Source organism: Fusarium oxysporum, chromosome III, assembly GCF_013085055.1.
Source record: "Fusarium oxysporum Fo47 chromosome III, complete sequence".
NCBI lineage: Eukaryota > Fungi > Ascomycota > Sordariomycetes > Hypocreales > Nectriaceae > Fusarium > Fusarium oxysporum.
Genome location: NC_072842.1, coordinates 1,183,156 through 1,197,670, shown reverse-complemented (window position 1 = coordinate 1,197,670; position 14,515 = coordinate 1,183,156). Strand labels below are relative to the sequence as shown.

Genomic DNA, 14,515 nt, shown 5'->3' with positions numbered 1-14,515 from the left:
GGGAGAAAAATAGAAACCCCCGCCAAATGACGCCAGAGCAAACGAATAAATAGAAAGAAAGATGGATCGTTTGAGCCTAGAGATTGAGACTGGGCTTGTGTCTTGTCTCGTTGCCAATGGAGATAGAGAATGGATGGATGTTGAGAGGGATGATGGAGCTGCATGTTGATGGGGATACCGAGGCCAAGCTGAACAGATGCAGAACTAAAAGCAGATAATAGAGTAGACTATCAGATTACCCGTACCTTGACTTCCGTTAAACAGAATTATTTCATCGGTTCGCAGATTCGTCTCGTCTCGTCTCGCCTCGTCTTGTATCGTTCCGTCTCGAGTCTTCTCCTTCTCAACTCTCGTATGTGATGATGTCGTGATCTTGCGGGTGCCGACTTCGAGGATACCCTCTTCAGTTTAGGCAGAAGAAGGTTGAAGCGGTCCGTTCGTTTGCTCGCTTCGAGTCGGTAAATTCTCGATGGGAATGGATTGGATGGATTGGATAGGATAAGACTGCACGGGACGGATGCAGTGGATACAGTACGTGCCCGACCTTCTTATTTACAACCTACCTTACCTACCTACACCTGAGCTGAACTCTCCAGTTGAGCTGAGCTGTTTGCAGACGGGAACTAGGTACTGTATATCTCGTGGTACAGAAAGAGAGAAAACACAAACAACTGCGAGACAGATACAAGAACCAGATAGGGCTGAGCAAATAAAAGCTATGAACATTTATTAAAATGAATCTACGGAGTACAACGTCGAGATCACAGGCTTGGTGGCGCATCAGCGCCTCTTCCTCCTCAACTTAGCCGTTGTTGGGCAACCGCCGGTAACGCTCTTCAGGGGGCTTCAGTGCGCTACGGACCTCTGCTAGCCAACCGCTGGAACAGACCTAGACTAGAAGAGGCACTGCCCGAAGCCAACGGCTCAGCTCGTGGGCTGAGAAGATAACAAGAACACTAACTATTTAGGTATTCAATGCGATGGCAATTGGTTCTGTCATCGAGTGTTGCTATGCTCCAAAGTAAACTGTTACTGTTTAATCTTGAGTTGTGATGAGCTCAGCAGATGAGGAGAGTTGTAATAAAACTATCTCATCATGGTTGTACGCTTTGACTCCCGTCATAGGTATTTAGCTACCTAAAATAGGCGATACATCCCGATATGCTTTGATAGTATATGAATCCGCGGAACGCCGTATTGACTGATCATGATGATGATGATTATTATGACAAGTACAAGTTTCCCCCTCAAATATGGATGGTTACATGTATGTAAAAGGCAACTGACCACAGTTCTCCAACCATGAAATACAAATACCCTGTAACTGCATCTCTCACCGACTGCTGACAGCCAACCAACAAGTTCCCGAAACCACAATCAGCTCACCACTTTGTCATCACCGGCTATTGCTAACTGCCAGCCAAAGAAAACTGATTCAGCCGCATGTCTTGAAAGGGCAGTAATCAACTGGGCAAGTCTGTCTTGAGACGTGAGCATCAGGCCCAGACGTTGCTTGAGAAACAGGTTGTGTATCACGTCACATGTTGAGACTTGTCAGTAATTAAGAGAAGTATCCAGGGCCTGGTGGCTTTGCACTCGTCATCATTATCTGGTTGTCGGGGCTCTTTCATACTAGTCGGGGAGCCGGCGACTTTATGGGTTGTCAATATTTTCTTTTTTAAGCCTCATGTCCATGGTACTCAAGTTATTCCTCCAATTACTTTATTTATAGAGTATGGGCCATATGATGCAATATTGTGTGCTAAGTTTCTCCTGTTTCGTCGAAAAGGAACATCCTGAGGTGGCTCAATATCCATCGGGGATAGTATGGACATACCACTGTCTGTCCGGCTTATGTACCTCCAGCTTCACATGTAACTGATGAATGAGTGAGACATTGACTTAGCAATTCTCGTGGCTGCTTCTTAGAGCCAACAAGCTGCCAAGAGACATAATATCAGCAACTTTCTTTATTAATAAGGTTTGAACGGGACGGAATCGAACGGTAAAGTCTGTGAATAGTAACAAACTCAATACGAGTAAACTATGGACACTCCTGTAGCGGGCGCGGAAGTATTGACTCAGCAATCACAATGAAACTTGGGATGTTTTGAGAGTTTCATAGATGTTACTCACCACTTTCTCAGACACAATCGCAATACTTATGCAACTTGATTCTACGACATCACTCGGCATTTGTCTTTTATACATGCTCTCTGAAGTTTAGATGACTTTCACGTGCCTCTCACGGTGAACCCGCTCTCAATTCCAGCCAGATGGTAAGGTGAAGAACCACAGCGGCTCATGATTGGCCGCCCACGATCGACAAAATGGTGTGTGTCTTCTGGAAATAGACCTTTCTCGACCGGGGTTTTAAGTGCTTGCATTTCCATTTCACCGGACATTCCAACTTTATTCATAGTCATTCTGCTATTGTCTTTCTCACGTGTTCTGATAAGTATATGTTTTTTTAACTGCAAGTATCTTCCTGTGCTTTTGCTTCGTATCACGAGATCCCACAAATGGTGGACCTCTTACACATATATTTGTCAGTTTCTCAATTCATCATAGTCTCTTTACAAGCGAGGTTATCGCGACTTAGACGGAGTCTGCCGTGAACATCTACCGAGAGCCAAATCTGTCCTCTTATCCGAACAAACGTGCACCGATGCCTGCAGTATAAAACATTGTGTGTATATGTGGTCTTTGCGCATCACATCACCCTGATGAACATAACCCCCGTATAACACAACTGCCTTGCCTTATACGACACTATGCCACTACCGTCTATCAACTTTATTCACCCCCGGCCGGCTTAAACGTTTCCTCCATCCGGATGCCGCTCCCCGAACCGGCCCCATCCGGAGTCTCCTCCGCCAACGCATGAATATGGGAGATTAAGCATTTGTTTCGTCCCTACTCTATTCACACCTTCACACCCCCACGATCGAGAGTCCTGTCTCTTGTCAACACCCGTTTTGCCTCAATACAAAAAATCTGTTAATTACAAGGATAAAATGCTTGTTGACTGCCGGGAATGGCCTTGCTCGTTGACGATGCGTTGTTCAATTCCCAGCCTCGCTTCGTCTGCCCCCGCAAAGCGAGAGATGGCTTGACAAAAGTTTAACTGACAGTTCAGGGTTCAAAAGTGACTAAAGTACGTTTCAGAAGCGAGGAGTAAATTTATTGAGAGACCCACGCGCTTGGTTGTGTTGTGTTGCGTCGGCCAAGTTACGAAATCCACACCGAATTGTTCCGCCTGAGACTTGTACCAGTCAATTAACGCTGTATTATGTTTCCATTACGAGTATCCGTACAAACACTGGGTTCATGACCCTGGCTCTTCTCGGCCTCGGGTACCTGTATCAGAACCTGCCAAGTCATCCTGATGCTGATGCTGTCACGTCAATAGCAGAAACAACATGTGATGATATCTTCCGTTTCCTCAATGCATCAAACTGTGCCTCTTCTCGCTTAGCTTCAGTATAATATTACAAGAAATCTGTTAAGAAACATCACCCAATTCGCCTACCTGAAGTGTACTTGGTAGCTAGCACATACCAATTTCTGCAAAGTCCCCCTCGCAAGGCTCGCATATGAGTTCCTGAAACGGAATCTGGCTGCCTTGGCTAGAGTTGCTAGACCATTGGCACGATCAACAAGGGATCTCCGCTTCCCGCTCACAGACTTGTCAGCCTTGGTTACTCAAGATCTCGTCCAATTAACGATATAACGGAAAACACCAAACATTCTCCCCAGCGTTGCAGTACTCCCTTGGGAGAGGCAGAACACTTGCCGATCTCCCCTGGCCAAAAGATCCCTGGCCTTAACAGCCATCACTTATACTGCTACTCTCTCTTCCTCCAAGACGAATAATGCCCTATCAAGAACCGCCGAGCATCCTGCCAGCCCCTTGTGGTGCCACTTTTCCTTCTGCAAAGCAACATTGCATAGTTGCAACGGGCTGACAAGCCAGTCCTTGTGCTGTAATTAATTCATGTCACATCGTGCTTTTTGCCCTCGAAACAAAACGGATCCGACGATCCCTTTTCAAAGGCGTTTCACGGAGACTTCCGTTTGTCGCTGTCAAGTACAGAGCACAAGTCTCCGCCACTCATGTGAGCCAAGTTGCAGACAAAATCGAGAGTGCAAAATCAATAACAGTGATATTGGGTGACCGTTGCGTAGCTATTTCTATCTATGTAAATCCATGCCTTCGACTTCGACTGGCCAGCAGCATCGTCCATCTTGCTCGTTTCATTCATCAGGCTCTTCCCCAGAGGAAGGCTCCTAATCCTAAACCGACCATTCTATCTAGTGCAGTAAACGCAAGAACTCCTGGGTATCTCTCAAAGTGAGCAGATGTAGAAAAAGAAAGAAAAAGAAGATAAAAAATAAAAGAAGAAGTAAAAAAATGATATAGTGCATCCTCCACTTTTTCCCTAGTTCCCTTTCCGACATGTACTTTTTCCAATTTCCCCCAGCTTCGAGTATGGGATGGCTTCGTCCACGTGGTGATCCCTCTCGAAACTGGTCGGTTCCTCCTCCTAAACAGCATAAGCAGGCCCCCAGAAGCAAGACAAGGAACAGAAATTAAACAGAAAACTTTAAGCACAGGGATCAACAAACTTATCCCTGGCTTCAACTGGTATCAAACATCATCTCAAGATCTTTTCGTAACGTAACGAGTGTGGTGCCATCCACGACAATACATGTGCTGTCGTGGTACGGCGGAAATCAAAAGGAAAAAGTCTAAACTGTAAAAAGCAGAGTCGTATCGAGTTAAATCATGTTCGGAAATGGCTCAGTCGTAAGGACGTTTCCAGACATCGGATCAATGGTGTAGTGCTCCTGGGGAGCGAGAACAGAGGTGACTTGAGGGTGAGACGTGATCTGGGACATAGTAGAGGGTCTAGGCGTAGTGGCAAGCTCCATCGAGGAGGCAGGCATCTGGGGCGTCATGGGTCGTTGATGTTGAACTTCAGTCTTGGGCTTTGCCATGGTCGACATGGCCAGCGCCCTGGCGTTGCTGCTTTCGCGGCGACGCTTAGGTGTATCTTTCACCTTGAGATGTGTGTGACACTAGATATTGTTAGTCAAGGCCCCTCTTGGTGGGTTAGTCCGACTTACCTTGTACGCGTGTCTGAACCAGGTGGTTCCCTTCTTCTTGCTGCTGACAAGGGCAATCCACTGCTCGCAGCTACCACAGAGACCCTCCCAAACATCAGGGTTTCCATCCATGCGTCGCTTTTGTTGGGGTTCCTGGAACGAACTTCCGGTGGCGGCGCTAATGCCGTGAGAGAAAGACTTATCATACCAGAAGGCAGAGTTCTTCAGCACGAGCCATCGTCCAGGCTTGCAGATTCCACACCAGCCCTCTCGCTTGTTGCCGTGGCCTCGAACCCATCTAGGGGTGTAAAGGTCGCCTTCAAATCGCAACTCCTGCTCGCGGGGGATCATATCGGGATCCTCGGGGTTCATGTCCTCAGGAGGTGGAGGGATCTGCTCTTCTCGGAGAGCCGCGTACAGCTCAGGAGGGTCAGAAAGGTCGGTGTAGTGACCGTTGAGGCAAGCGGCATCTCCGTTGCTCTGAAGCATTCTGAAAAGACCGTGAGACAGAAGTGGCTGAGGCGGGGCGAAATGGTTGACGTCGGTTTGCCAAGGCTGCTGCTGGGCCATCTGGGATGGAAGCTGAGTCGGAAGCAACATGCTGTTTCTCTGGTAGACGGGGGTGCTGGGAACAACGAAAGGTGCTTGTTGCATGGCCTGGAGGTTGCCATAGTTGAGAGGCAGAGGAGTGGCACCGATGGCAGGAGAAGAGTGGCCGGAGTACATGTGCTGGTGGCTGTTGTAGACATCCGGGCAAGCATGGTAAATGTACTGGGCAGGCTTGCGGTTCGCCGAGGTGTTGTAAGTACCAGTAGACCATCGCTTGAGTCTTGGCCCCTCGACGCTGTAGGGAGCAGATCGAACATTGCTGGGTCGAGGAGACGGAGAAGCACCGCGGCCACGACTCTGAGTCCTCACAAGGTCGGTCCTCGACTGAGGAGTCATTCGCGGCGAGGCAACGGGCGAAAGTTGGGTGGAAGACATCATGGAAGTGCGGTTAGAAGGAGGTGGATAGTCAGAGCTGAAGGAAGGCGCCTCAGAGAGCGCTGCCGAGAAATCATCGAGAGGCATGTCGGAGAAGGCTCCAGAAGTGGACATCGAAAAGGAAGAACCGGACATTCGACGCTGTTTTGAACCATCATCAATGGCCATCAGATCTTCCTCGACAAGTGTTCCCTGCTTCAGGTCAAGAACAGGGATGGCTTCATCGGTTGTGAAAGAGCTCATTCCCATGGTCATATCGTAGTCCATGCCGTGAAGATCAAATTGATCTTCGACTTGCTTTTCCATCCACGATGCTATTTCAAATTAGTTTGAGTGATATCATAGGGCTCGATTTTACTTACAGTTATCCATCGTTGTAGGAGGGTAAAAGTCTTGATGCATAGATCCGGGACGTGACATGGTCTCACTGGGGGTTTGCTGGAATGAAACTGAAGATGAGTCCCAAGATGGTACTGATGAGAAGTTCTCGGCACCGCAGAAAGAGAATCCCTGATAGATGGGCATAGGGCGAGGCTTAGACTGAGTAGCTGGTGTTGACCACATCTCGTCCGAGCCCAGCACGGATTCGTTTTCGATAAATTCGTTTGAGTTCATGTTGATTATAGGCGTAGGCCTAGATAGGTATGCAAGCCAGCTGTATAAATACTATCACAGATAGAAAAGAAAAGTTGAGTGTCAACTTTGGTGTTGCTGCGTGAATAAAGTGTAAGTATTTCGTGCATATGGCTGAAAGGAAGGACAAGAAAGTATGAAGCATACAGGTAGGGTGGTGGTAAAAGCAGGAACCCAAGAGTCCTTACAGGAGCGAGCCGTTAAACTATTATGCAGAATCTATCTGGCAAGGGCAGGGTGGTGTCAGCATGAATTCTCGATGAGATGGTGGACGATCATGGCAAACTGGCAAGCCCAGGTCCACATCATATCTGGATCTTCGGGAGTGCCGCGGGACATCTCGAGCTTACCTGGTCAACTAAGAGAGCAATGGCCAAGTCGAATGTGGGAGTAATTTCCGGGCAGTCGACATGCGTTGTAAGGAATGGATGTGTTGTAAGGAACGATCACAGTCGATTTGGGGATGTCAGGCGGTTAGGGTATAGTAATATGTACTATCGAGTAAACAGGATCCCTTGGACTGATGCCAGCGGAGACTGACGCGTAGAGAGTGAATCGGTTGTTTGTCTTTTGTAAAGGAAAGTGGCGTAGTTGGTTTAAGCCCTGTATATGAAGGAAAGGATAGCTAGACCTGGACTCGGATAGCGGTGGGTGGGCTTGCTATATTATACGGTTTGATGACATGCAAGTGTTTGTGTTAAGGAATGACTGGAGACAAAATGGACGAACAAAGTTAATGAGCTGGTAGATTTGCAGAAGAAGCGAAAGGGTAGCGGAGCCGGAACCTGGAGGTATAAGAGAAGACGTGTACGATGGGCAAGAGGCATCATCCATGGAGGCAAGGAAGCTCCGCAAGTCAGGGACGGTCACCAGGGGAGAGGTTTGGATAGACGGGAGGGGCTGGACCGAGTGGATTCCAACACGCAACACAGACCGATCTATGAACTGGTACAAGAGAAAGCGGATACATAGTAGAGGAGGGGGCTATCCGGTGCAAAACAGAGTCGCAGCGCTCCTGGGATAGGATGGGGCCTAGCAGGTTGCGAGTACAGTAGGAAAGTTCGTCAGTAAGAGTCAAGGAAGTTGAGAAGCCGGTGGAGCTAGAGGACAGGGGTATGGGCAGGGATTCTCATGACCCCGGACTAGGGACAGTAAGGCCACAGCTTCCAGTCAGCAGGGCTAGAAGTTGTACTAAAAGAAAGTTAGATCCCGTAGGAGGGCGTGAAGAGGATAACAACGATATCGAGAGGCAACCGTGGAAGATGAAGCTGCAAGACGATGGTCCTGTATAATACCAATTGATGATTCCAAACCGACTCCAAGACGACCAAGAGTGGCGCAGGCTTCAAGAGTGTATCGACAAGGGGCTCGATCGGGCCACTGGACCGTCCAGTCGGGCTGCACAACAGCAACTCGACGGAGGTGGCTTGTCTCATCCTCTGAAGAAACAAGAGGCGACGAGGGACATGTGGATGGACGGGCGGGCTAGTGAGTCGACGAGGTCGAAATTCAGTGTGTCGACTCAAACTGAGCCACGTTAGACCCGTCTGGGGTTGACAAAACTTCCGACGACAGCGGATTCAATCTGTAGACACGCCACATCTGTTGACCGACACCCAGACCTTGGGTGCGATAACTTGATGCCTCACCTCGGCCGTTCTTCTCGACACGCCCCTAAAAATCGGCCGGCACGCCCCCTGCCAACCCCGGAAGAGGGACAATACCCTCTAGAGTCGAGACAGGCCAGGGTATAGCAGATGCAGTATGCTATTTTCCACAACAGTTGAAACCACTAAAGCCCGGATGTTAAGGCTAATTGCTCGATCAAGTCAATTCAGGAACCGAACCGAGTTGCAGCGGGATCGCCTACCGCCTGAGCGCAGACCTCTCAATATATATGCAGTCACGGCAATATGGCAATATCGTACATATGCCAAAGACCCCGTCCTCTGATCCCCCGCATGAGGGGCACTTAGATGGCGAGATGCCAGAACTTTTGTCACGATCGTACGGCGGTTGTCCCTTAAGGAGCTTGACGGAAGATTTAATCGCTTTTTTTTTTTAGGTAGCAAAGTCAGCGACAGCCGTATAGGCGAAGCGGTAACTTCTCACAGCAATGTCGGTATTTTTCTTGAATGATAGGTCATCAGCAGACTGGTGGCTCAGCATGCATCTTGCTTGGGACAAAGCAACACCATTCGCATCGAGACAGTGGGCGATGCGCCCTGAATTCTGGGCTTAGCCAGTCGATTTTGAAAGCAGGTGTGACATTGTAGAGGCGGAGAGCGAATCACAGGCACAGTCGAGCTGTGGCATCTGTATCCTCAGGCGCTGATATAGACTGAATTATGAGTTATCCAATTTAAAGTAACTTTAAGCCTCTCGATCTCCTCCCGCTAGGCTGATGGAGGGTATATTCGACTGAGACACAGAAGTATAGCTGAGGCTGCTATTTCCGTTCTCTTGGCTGATGTTTATCGAAGTGCTGTGACCACACTTGAGAAGCGCTGGAGATCCAAAGCAGAGGTTGCAAGCGTACCAAGATGAGGACAAGCGCGTGTTTGAAGTTGTAAGAGAGTGGGTCAAGCAAAGCCATCTGATTTGCAGCGGCAGGACAAGGGTTTTGGGCAAGAAGCGGGACGAGTATCTTGTTCCTGCCGTTTTGGCGTAGAAGCCGCTATCCAGGGTATCTGATTGGATATTACTGACATGTCTCAGCTGCTAGCAGGGAGACCGGCGTGTCTCAGATCTGTGTCAAGACCAGGGGTAGATGGATGAGGTCCACTGATACGTCGAATAATATCCACTCAAAACCCACAGGCTGATTTCGTGGCTCATGTTTAAACACCCACAGTCCACTAGAAGCTCACTGGAACAAGCTCACCAACAGCGCCTTTGCGCCTGGAAAGTCACATCTTACAGGCGAGCCGATTAGGCGAGGACCACGTCAGAGCTCAGTCTGAGCACATTTAGATAGTGGATTTCAATTAATTGTTGTGGATCATTTAGGCTATGAATAGCAGATGGCGTTCACTTTCTCTTAGACAAGAGCATCTCCAAACAGCCGGTCCTTTCATCTTGACAGTCTATCGCTCAGTCCGCAACCGATCTCGATTTGTTTTCATCTCTAATGTTTTAGTCTATTCTTCAGCTCTCAGCTCAGCTACTAAATTTGCTACACCTGAAGATCCGTTCCTACCAAAGTCGATACGCCTGAACATCGAACGACACCACGATTCCTTCATAGAAGAGAAATCCGCTACTATCACGATTAGTGCAGAAACCCCCATCTTCAAGCCTTCAGATCATCTTCACATCTCACAACAAGTGCCGGATCCTCTCTAGGGGTCAGGGAATAGCCCAGTTGATACTGTTACATCGCGTTGAGACTCCGTTGTTTTCCTTTGCATCCATATCATCCGACCAGTGCTTCCCCTCGTCTCATGTCCATAGCTAGGTATGTAGGGAGGGACCTTCTGTAGAGTCTCATTCGCATATTCACTTTTACGCGCAACAATTTATTCCAGCGCAACGCGTCATCTATTTGTCAGTGTGTTACGAGCTGTTTCTTGAGTTTTCCGTGCCTGAGCTTGTGCCTGAGCCTGTGCCTGGAGCTATGATGGCTCTCCACAGTGAGCACGGTGGTTTCTTCCATAGACTTGGGTTGACGCCCGACAGTTTGGAACATAAACGAGGCTGTCAATTGACGTGGTAACAATAGACTTGCATAGCCCTTATAAACGCGTCAATGCTCAAGCTGTTGAAGGTTTGTTTAGGTGTTCTGATAGTGACGATATCGTGATCTTGATCTTCATGGAATGTGCTGCACACTGCGGCCGTCAACCTCAGGACGGCTAGAGGATGCTCTGCCCGTTTCCGCTTCGAGATAAGCTGTACCGTAAATAGGAAGTTGTAGGATAACCTGCCGTGCACTAACTCCAACAGAATTTCTTTGCTCATCTTCTTCAAGCGTTCCATAATTCTTCTATGGGTCGCCCGGTAAGGCCGTTTTGTGGCCAGGGTCTCATACATCCGTTCCTGAATCACTACTCGAATGGGAAATTACACCACCACCTTTTGGGAGTGAGCATGATTCAGGCCTTGTCGATTTCCTCAAAATGGACATCATGAACCAATTGCGATACTTTAATCTCCCCGCAATGAACTTCTTTCATTTTCTTGTTACGTTACATACCTAGCACCCTGGAAAGATAACTTCTGGAAGGCCTCTGCCCTCTGTATCTGTCACAACGTTTCCGTCTTTCCCCCAGCGCTTGGAGATTCTGGAAATAGAACAGCAGAAACATCGCCCACAACGGGTCCGATCCCCTTAAAACATTAATATATTTAACAAACTCTCATGGAAACGTTAATGTTATCGTATCCCGGTCATAGCCCTATCATGCCGAACCGGTCTTCCGTTCCCTACCTTAGCCCGTGCTGTTGGCTGCTGCTTGCACGATGCAACAGTTACTCCTTGTTGATCCTCTTCCACACTTCATGCTCGGCTGCAGCAAGACTCTCGCCTGCAGCCGAAGCCCACTTCTTGGCGGCCGACCAGACTCCCTCCTCATCGTCGTCTCCTATCAGAGATGGCCTGCGCTCCTGGGCGACTGATGCTTCGTGAGCCGCACGCTGGGCACTGGAGAACTCGGACGCGTGCACGTTTTGGTGATAACCAGGTGGATGAGAAAAGTCGCTTCCGGAGCCTCCGCCTGGCACGCCCGTTGGGCCCAGGCCAGCCATCGGGGACGGGCCAGGAACAGGAGCTGTAGTCGTCGCTGAACGAGTAGCGGCGAACTCAGACCCACTGGATATAGGCGCATAGGGCACCTGTGCTGGTGTAAACTGTGTCTGTGTCTCGCGCATAGTCTCGCCGGTCTTTGGAGGTGGTGGTAAATACGCTCCGTTTTGCGGCTCCGGTACAGCTCCCGGTTGCGGGGCCGGAGGGCTCGAATCTACAACCGCCCGTGTTGGAGTTGGCTGGATGTTGGCGGAAGGTTGAGGTGCCCCAGTTGGAGCTGGCATAGACGGGCGAGCGCCTGGCTGAGCTGCCGGGTAAGTGGACGTCGGCACTTCATTGCTTGCTGGTACTTCGGCTGGCGCCACTGGGTCATTTGAGTGCGCCGTCTTTGGGGTGATTCCTGACGCCTTTGCTGCCGTGATAGGGCTTGAGGTGTGAATAGGAATTGGAGGCATATTGGTGAGTCCTAGACGCTGGTCCTGTATGGAGGTGTATGGTTGACTCTCCTGCGTTCCGAGCGTTTGTGTTCTTCCAAGGTGAGATTTCGTGTTACCCAAGTTTTTGAATCTGTAAAGTACTTGTCCTAAAACATTGAGTGTGATGAGATGTTGTCTGAATAAGAGAGTGGCGATGGATGCCAACTACGTCATGTGATCTGCTTTAGGTGCCTCGCACGCGGTTACCTGCAGTCAGCGGGGAAATGCCGATCAGATTCCCGTCGATAGTTCCGTGTCTTTTTCCTATTTCCAAATGCGGAATACGAGAATTGATTCTTGGACAAACGGTACCTATGCTCTCTACTTGGATTTTGCGATAGAGTGACGCAAGACTCCCATTGGATACACAACTACCCTAAGGTTGCACGGCGTTGGTGCTTTTTCCTTCCTCTTCATGTCTTCATGGTCAATACGAAGGCCATGTAATGGTCCAGTTTTAGTGGAGTATTTAATGCATCGAAATGGTGAGAAAGCTCTGGATTGGAAAGCAACGGCTCTGACGGAGGAACGATTGAGTTGGATTTTGAATGGTGGAGGTTGAATTGAGAATAACACATTGCGGTGATGGAAAAATGGACAGATGGCTCATTTTTGAAGAAATCGGATAATCTGACCTAATAATATAATTATGAGTTTGCAAAACGCTATAAGCCTTAAAGCTAAGCAAGTACTGCATGAAACTCCAAGTTCCAATAGAATACCCAGCCCAAAAACCATATACAGCAAGCTAGTGGAGATATCCTAAGATCGCTAAATGCTAACCAGGCTATGGTGCCATCTATATATACAACCAGTTAAAAGCATAATTTACCTTAACATCCACTACATACCTCCCTCCAGTCACGCCAAGAAACAGTCTAGTTCTCGGACGACTTATAAGGACAACCCGCGAACGCTTTCGTCTTGACAATCGCTTCGAAACCCTTAGTCTCTTCAACACCCTTGCCAACAACCTTATCAGGACCCAAATCCTCAAAAAGGAAACCTTCGGACTTCATACTAGGCCCGCCATCGCCGGGAAGTAACCCACCAGATAGCCATGTGATAATTGCTTCGGGATTCCAACGTTGCCAGAAAGTGGGAGGAACATAGAAAGGCTCTTTCATGTAATGATATGACTTGATGCGTCCGGTCTGCTCGTCAGGATCGGAAAGGTATATGGAGGGCGCTAAGCGAGGGAGGCAGAGATAGCGGACGATGAGTTTTCGAACAAGCAAGAGACTGTATGTCAGAACTGTAATAGCCAAACCTGGTTCTGGGAAACTGTTCTCATGTAAATACCTGGTCGGAGGAATGGAAATAGTATGCACCGAAGACTTACCCAAATGCTCGTCTCAGGCGAGGTCCCATAAGGACACAAGCTGCCGGATATCCAAGGGGAGAAGCAATCTTGGGATACGAATCCAGCAGCATCTCCATAAGAACATGGCCTAGTTTCTGGATTTCCGGTGTAGGGCGCAAATATTTGTCCTCGTAGTCTCCTCCAAAGCGTGTCATGTCCTCGAAGAATTCGAGACCATCTGTCCACTCATTCTTCCCGAGCACAGTCCTGTAGTCGATATCCATCATGTCTGCAACATACTTCCACAGAGTTGATAGGCTAGCAACTTCCATGTCGGTGAGTTTGCGGTACTCATAGATGTTGAGGAACCGAACAGGCTCAGCAAAAGAGGCGTAGAGCACATAAAGCAGATCTTCTTGCTTAATCTTGCCGCTCTTGATATATGGAGCGTGAAGGAAGTTTGTGCGCGCAACCGCTTTGTGAAGAACAGGCGACGTAGGAGGGAAGTTTGCGAAGCTGTCCTCATGTAAGTCTTCATAACTTGAGTAATGAAATCCAAGTAAACTCACCAGACATAGACGGCTTCAGTATCTGCATATCTAGTATTCGTTAGTAGAAGTCACAAGAGCCTATGACACTCATTTAGGTACCTTTTGGGCGCCTTCTTTCGATTAGCTAGATCGCTGCCGCCATAGAGAACATGAGCAACGTTTTGAACAGCATATGTCTATGTATTGACGTCGTTAACATACAAACTTTAAATGTTGACACTAACTCGGTCACTAGTAGTTAGTTAAACATACCTCAAATAGAGCCAATCGAACCGCAAGGTCATAGAATAACGGGAACTCGAATCTAGCGATATTCTGAACAACTTGAAAAGCATCTTGATTTGTCATGCGACTCAACGAGGCGCGGTCGTGAAACCCCAACTTGGATCGAAGCGAGTTAATTCTGGAGAAACGCAAAAGAGAACAGAGTGCGACATAACCAAGAAGGGCCCCAAGAATGATTGGACCTGACCAAGAAGTGGGCGCAAAACTGGTCAACAGCTCTGATTGAAGGCTCTCAGAAGCTGAGGCCTTCAAGCTTGGCTTTGCTGCATCCATGACTGTGCTGATGAGCTCCTACAGAGTTACTGAGAGAGGGGAAACAGCGCAAAAGGCAGAGGAGAAGCAAGATCTACGAGAGCCAGGAAAGGAATGTGTACATATTTATGGAACCCTTGTAAGAAGTGCGGCCCTCAACCCGAGTTGGGAGTGTTTT

The 14,515-nt window shown here is 48.5% G+C and overlaps 3 protein-coding genes across 3 annotated transcripts; all 3 read right to left on the bottom strand.

Moving 5' to 3' along the window:
* Positions 1-4,782: 4,782 nt before the first annotated feature.
* FOBCDRAFT_130605 (uncharacterized protein) lies at positions 4,783-6,708 on the bottom strand (the record flags this gene model as incomplete). Its single annotated transcript, XM_031195690.2, has 3 exons — positions 4,783-5,082; positions 5,131-6,407; positions 6,456-6,708. The coding sequence occupies 3 exons, from the start codon at positions 6,706-6,708 to the stop codon at positions 4,783-4,785; spliced, it is 1,830 nt and encodes a 609-aa protein (XP_031028357.2).
* A 4,172-nt stretch (positions 6,709-10,880) lies between these two features.
* Positions 10,881-12,101, bottom strand: FOBCDRAFT_217051 (uncharacterized protein). The gene has a single exon (XM_031175639.3). The coding sequence runs from the start codon at positions 11,923-11,925 to the stop codon at positions 11,197-11,199; it is 729 nt and encodes a 242-aa protein (XP_031046772.1). The 5' UTR covers positions 11,926-12,101; the 3' UTR covers positions 10,881-11,196.
* Positions 12,102-12,575: 474 nt separating this feature from the next.
* FOBCDRAFT_217049 (uncharacterized protein) lies at positions 12,576-14,430 on the bottom strand. The gene is made up of 5 exons (XM_031175638.3): positions 14,053-14,430; positions 13,900-13,976; positions 13,819-13,848; positions 13,289-13,765; positions 12,576-13,230 (listed from the first exon to the last, which is right to left on the bottom strand). The coding sequence occupies exons 1-5, from the start codon at positions 14,356-14,358 to the stop codon at positions 12,825-12,827; spliced, it is 1,296 nt and encodes a 431-aa protein (XP_031046771.2). The 5' UTR covers positions 14,359-14,430; the 3' UTR covers positions 12,576-12,824.
* Positions 14,431-14,515: the final 85 nt, after the last annotated feature.